The sequence below is a fragment of the Tamandua tetradactyla genome, chromosome 3 (assembly GCF_023851605.1).
Source record: "Tamandua tetradactyla isolate mTamTet1 chromosome 3, mTamTet1.pri, whole genome shotgun sequence".
In the NCBI taxonomy this organism is placed as follows: Eukaryota; Metazoa; Chordata; class Mammalia; order Pilosa; family Myrmecophagidae; genus Tamandua; species Tamandua tetradactyla.
Window position 1 is genome coordinate 3,095,053 of NC_135329.1, and position 4,720 is coordinate 3,099,772.

The window sequence follows — 4,720 nt, forward strand, 5'->3', positions numbered from 1 at the left end:
ACACTGACTTGAAAGTGGGACAAACTTACCTTCAAATCCCAGTTCTGCCAGTTATTAGCTGTGTCAACTGGGTAAGTTATGAACCTTTCAGAGCCTCAGTTTTCACACCCAGAATGCCTATCCCTCAAGATCATTGTGAGGTTAACTGAGATAATGAACATTAAGCACTTAGTACATAAAAAGTGCTCAATAAAATATTTATGATTCACATCACTTTAAGTAGCAGTGCTACTCAGTGTGGTAGAAAATCAACAGCACAGGTCTCACCAGAAATGGAAATTCTCAGATCTCCTCTTGGGGTGGAGCCCCAAAACCCACCTTAACAACCTTTTCAGGTGACTCTTATGCCTAAAAAAGCTTGAAAGCAATGCTGTAAGAGCCAACAGATACTGTAGTTCCATCCCCTCGCATTACAGCAGAGTGAACTTGCTGAAAGTCAGGCAGTAGTTGCAGCAGAGCTAATATTCCAATTCTAATCTCCTTAAAAGGAATCAAGAGCAACACTAGCGATGCTAAAGAAATGTTATGATTCCAATAGAATTTGAAAAAGAAATCAATTTAAGAGATAAAAGACACTAATAAAAATGTAAAATATATCCCATTTTCTGTTCTTGAGCACTAAAGCACATAATCATTAACACAACTGATAGGCAGATAGGACAATATAAACCTGTAAATAATCTGCCAAGATGTAAGACTTTGTGACCCTGCTGAAATGCTGATTCATATTCTTTCTATTAGACTCCTAATAATATAGAACAATAATTAGACATGGTACAAGATGGCATAGTTACTAAGTTTTCATTCTTCTTCATTTTCAATAAATTCAGCCAAAGCATCTGATGTTTACATTCGATATTTCTACAAAAGCACTCTAGAAAAACATTTTTGCCTTTTTTTTCCTTTTAAGAGTATGAGAATGACATTCTGACAAATACCATGAGCAAATCATGGTGAACAAATGATACCAGACAACTTTCCATCAATTTCAAATATTTGGGCTTACATTCATTTACCTGTCTGTGTCTCTAATTTCAGAACTTTCAGTAATCCATCTTCACCACCACATGCGATGAATCCCTGGTCCTTGTTCCAAGATATACATTTCAGCTTCACGTTATTCGGAATAGCAATCTGAAAAGCAATCAGAGCCACTCTCGGTACTTTTCACAAAGGAGGTAGGAAGAGAGTCTATAGAAGAAGGAGGAAGAAAATCCCCCAAGAAAAATCCGAAGGACCTGCAGAAGTATGAGCTGTTTTGAAAAGGGCCATAGTACTCTAAATTTCCCTGAGCCCTACCAGTTGGGAAAGGGGGAAAGGTGCACACAAGAGGACAGTGGCTAGGAAGGAATAAAAACGGGGAGTCACCGGATGGGGGAAAAGGAGGGAGGTTATAGATCCGTATCACAGTCCATATTCCTTTTCCGCACCCAACACTTTGTTATGACTTCGCCCTTCTCAGGCGGCCCCTGATGCTCCCGACAATTTAGGTCACGTGGGTTAGCCACAGGTAGGGGACAAAAGAGAAGGAGGGAGTGATCATTCCAACGGGCCCTCCAGGACCTAGAGGGGCAGCAAAGGGAGGGAGTCGTGAGAGAAGACTGCTAGCTCGGCCAGGGGATATCTGGGGTCTGGTTCAGGCAGGAGGAGGTGTGAGGCTAGACCAGGCAAGAAGGACCGACGCGGCCGGTGACGCCGAGGCGTCGGGAAGAATGAGGGAATCGCGCGCGGGATGCGGGAAGGGGGGTGGGAGGGGACTCACTTTCTTGCTCAAGTAAAAGAACATCCTGGGAACCCCGAGAGGGCGACCGCAGCCGTCAAAGACCCGCCACAGGTAACTTAGTCTGAGTCTCAAGCCGAGAGTACCAGCGGCTCCGGGCGCTCCCGTCTCCCTGGCAACCGCCGCCGGGTCGTTTCCGGGGCGCCGAGGAACACTTCCGGGGCCGCCGCCTCCCCGGGCCCTGGGTCGCGCTGCCTCTCGGTCGGCTGTCGTGCGGCTCTCCGCGAGCCAGCTCTGTGCTCGTCGCGGCCGCCCTTCCTGGGCGGTGATAGAAACCGAGACCTCGAGGCGTGGGCGCAAAACAGGGCGCAGTGGTTTGGGTTCCGGGAGCCCCGAGTCCCGACACTGGTGAGGAAAAGGCGGTCTCCGTGCTCGCGGCGCGCGGCGTCTCGGGTGAGGGCCGGGGTGCGCCCCGAGGCACCGCCGAGCCGTGTGGCGTTCTCTGTACTCCTGGGTCTTAGAATGTGGGAGGGGGGTCTAAGCTGTTTTCTCCCCTGGGGAGGGCTATTCTACATTCTTTCCATTTCTACCCGACTTCCTTCTTCAGTCTTGACCCATTTTCAATGGCTAGAGGCTTACAAGGCAGCGGAATCTTAGCTGTAGAACCGTAGTCGGAGCGAGGCTGCAGCGCGCAGTGGCTTAGTTTCCTCCGCGTTTCGGGGGTCTCTGGTCTCCCCTTTCTCCGTGTTCTGCAGCCGCCGGTGTTGCTTGTGCTGCGGCGTGGGTTCTGGGCAGCGGAACTATTTTCCTGTTGGAGTCCTTCTCCGCCTCAGGCAGACCTCCAGATCCCTTGGCCTCCCCTCCGGCCGCGGCGCGCGCTCGGTCCCCGGCGTGTCTCGAGGCCTTTCCCGGGCCATCTCCACGCACCCGGCCCTCGGAGCCGGACTTCCCGACCGCGGCGGGTCCGGAGCGAGCCGCGCGCCTGCCGCCTGGCTGGGCTCGGGGTCGGCCGCGGGGCCAGGGCCTCCGGGCCTTCGGTCCGGCGAGCGCTGCCGGTTGTTGGTCTGAGGGCATGTCGCGGATGGTGCATGTCGTCAGTTTATTGCATCCATGACGGGTCACATCTGCCCCGAGCAAAGGAGACCGTCTCCCCCAAGAGAGAGGCGCCCCTCATTCAGGCCTTAAAGGGAGAACTGAGGGTCTCGGGGTCGGAGGCGTTCCCGCCCCTCCTCCAGCCGGCCGCGCCCGGGGCTGCGCTTCCATCCCCGCCGGAGCTGCCAGCTGGCGCCTTGCCCTGCGGAGCTTGGAATTGCCAAATCCTCGTGGGCTCGCGACTCATTCCTATAAGAAACCACTTAATACCTGCGTACATACACGTAGAGATAGGAAACCACCTCCTGTTTACGGGTGTTCGTAGTTACGAACGTCTGCAGATGCTCAGATGGATATCCCGTCAGTTCCGGGTCCTGCGATGCTCCTGCCCTCGCGGCCCACGTGTCTCTCCAAACTGACCCAGATCGCGGCTCCCCGAGGAATCTGTTCCCAACTTAACCTCCAACCCATTCAGATACTATACATATTTACAATTATGCGTGAATCTACTTTTTCAGCACCAGACTATATTCTTAAATCGGATAAGTTGGCACCCGCTGATGTCATTCCTATAGTTGAGCCATGAAGCAAATCAGGAATACATAAGCTAGGGGCTTCTGATCTGCTCGAGTTTAAAACATGATTAGTTTAGTTGAAGCCACTTACTGATGGTCACAGTTTGTCTCTCTCAATAGCTTTCCCTAGTTCTTATTTACTCCTATAGCACCATTTCTCTGTGACATACTAATACACATATTACCAATTCTGTGGTGAAATGAGTTGGGAAAAAAATAGGGCCATCGTGTCCTTTCAAAAATCGTGAAATGTGAAAATATATATTTCATGTAATGTAGGCTGTTTTGATACATTAAAATATTTATTTTGCACCCCTTTAAATTTTATATTTTAGATGTTATCTGTTCAACTGTAGGTTATATTTGCTTTTCAGAAGCTTGTATTAACATAAAGTTTAGGATTAAATTTTGTTTTTCCCATTCCCACAGCATACTAAATCAAAGCCTTTTTATTTAACCTGAATTTACAGTGTCAGCTTAAGGAGAATGAGATTAAATTATGAGTCTCAATATTCTATCCTTTGATAAAAAATCATATGTTCAAAATAATTGTTAATTTGATCAGTTTAAGGAAATATGTTTAGTAGGCAAAATGGGCGAGTCACACAAAAAGACATGACAGTAATATATAGAGAACTCATTTATTGAACTAAAGAAAATACAAATCAAAAAAGGAATTTAGTACACAATTTAAAGGGCACTTTTATTCTAAATGTTATGTTTTAAGGCTGAAAAAACTATATGTATCAAATATGTAGGTGAAAAAAGCTTATCATTAACATTAAAAAGATAACATGCCGTTTTATTGCTTGTTATAGCAATATTTATACACATTTTATAAATTGTATCCTAAAGCAAAACCATAAAGTAAATTCAGACATGTTCATCCTTGGTAAAAGTTATAATACTTTAATTCACAACTAAACTAGTGCTCTTAAGTTATGCATTTGTTTCTAATATTAGAATGAATTAAAATGGCATGCAATGTTCAGTTGGTCTATGTTAACTATTTTTAGATTATCAGTATTACAATCCCCTAATCACAGCTTCAGAAGTATTCAGCTAAAACAAGCAAAAAACAAAAAGTGTTCAAAGAAACTTCTAAATTTTATTCACCTCAGTTTACTTTAATTACTGTAAACACTTTGTGCAGTTGACACTTTCAGTAATATGACTGGTTTTTATTATGAATACTGTCAAGAGAAAAGAGATCAATCATTTCCTTTGTGAATATGGTTATCTTCGTAATATAAACATTTAAAAATTAAATGGCTCAACTAGTAGATAAAGAAAGAAATATTAAAATTTTCATTCTCTTTCATACCATCCATTT

The 4,720-nt window shown here is 45.6% G+C and overlaps 1 protein-coding gene and 1 long non-coding RNA gene across 5 annotated transcripts in view; one reads left to right on the top strand and one right to left on the bottom strand.

Annotated features, from left to right (window-relative positions):
- Window positions 1-1,509, top strand: part of LOC143676900 (uncharacterized) — a 41,271-nt gene extending 39,762 nt beyond the window's left edge. The window contains exon 3 of the long non-coding RNA XR_013172288.1: window positions 1,039-1,509. This is a non-coding gene — a long non-coding RNA (uncharacterized LOC143676900). The remainder of the gene's footprint in view (window positions 1-1,038) is intronic.
- WDR35 (WD repeat domain 35) overlaps window positions 1-1,972 on the bottom strand; it is a 109,723-nt gene extending 107,751 nt beyond the window's left edge. For all 4 annotated transcript variants that reach the window (XR_013172285.1, XM_077152159.1, XM_077152158.1 and 1 more), the window contains exons 1-2: window positions 1,763-1,972; window positions 1,017-1,134 (exon numbers count right to left, since the gene is read on the bottom strand). Coding sequence is in view for 3 of the 4 variants with exons in the window: in XM_077152159.1 (XP_077008274.1) it covers window positions 1,017-1,134; window positions 1,763-1,786 (142 nt within the window). In the remaining variant the exon portion in view is untranslated. The remainder of the gene's footprint in view (window positions 1-1,016; window positions 1,135-1,762) is intronic.
- Window positions 1,973-4,720: the final 2,748 nt, after the last annotated feature.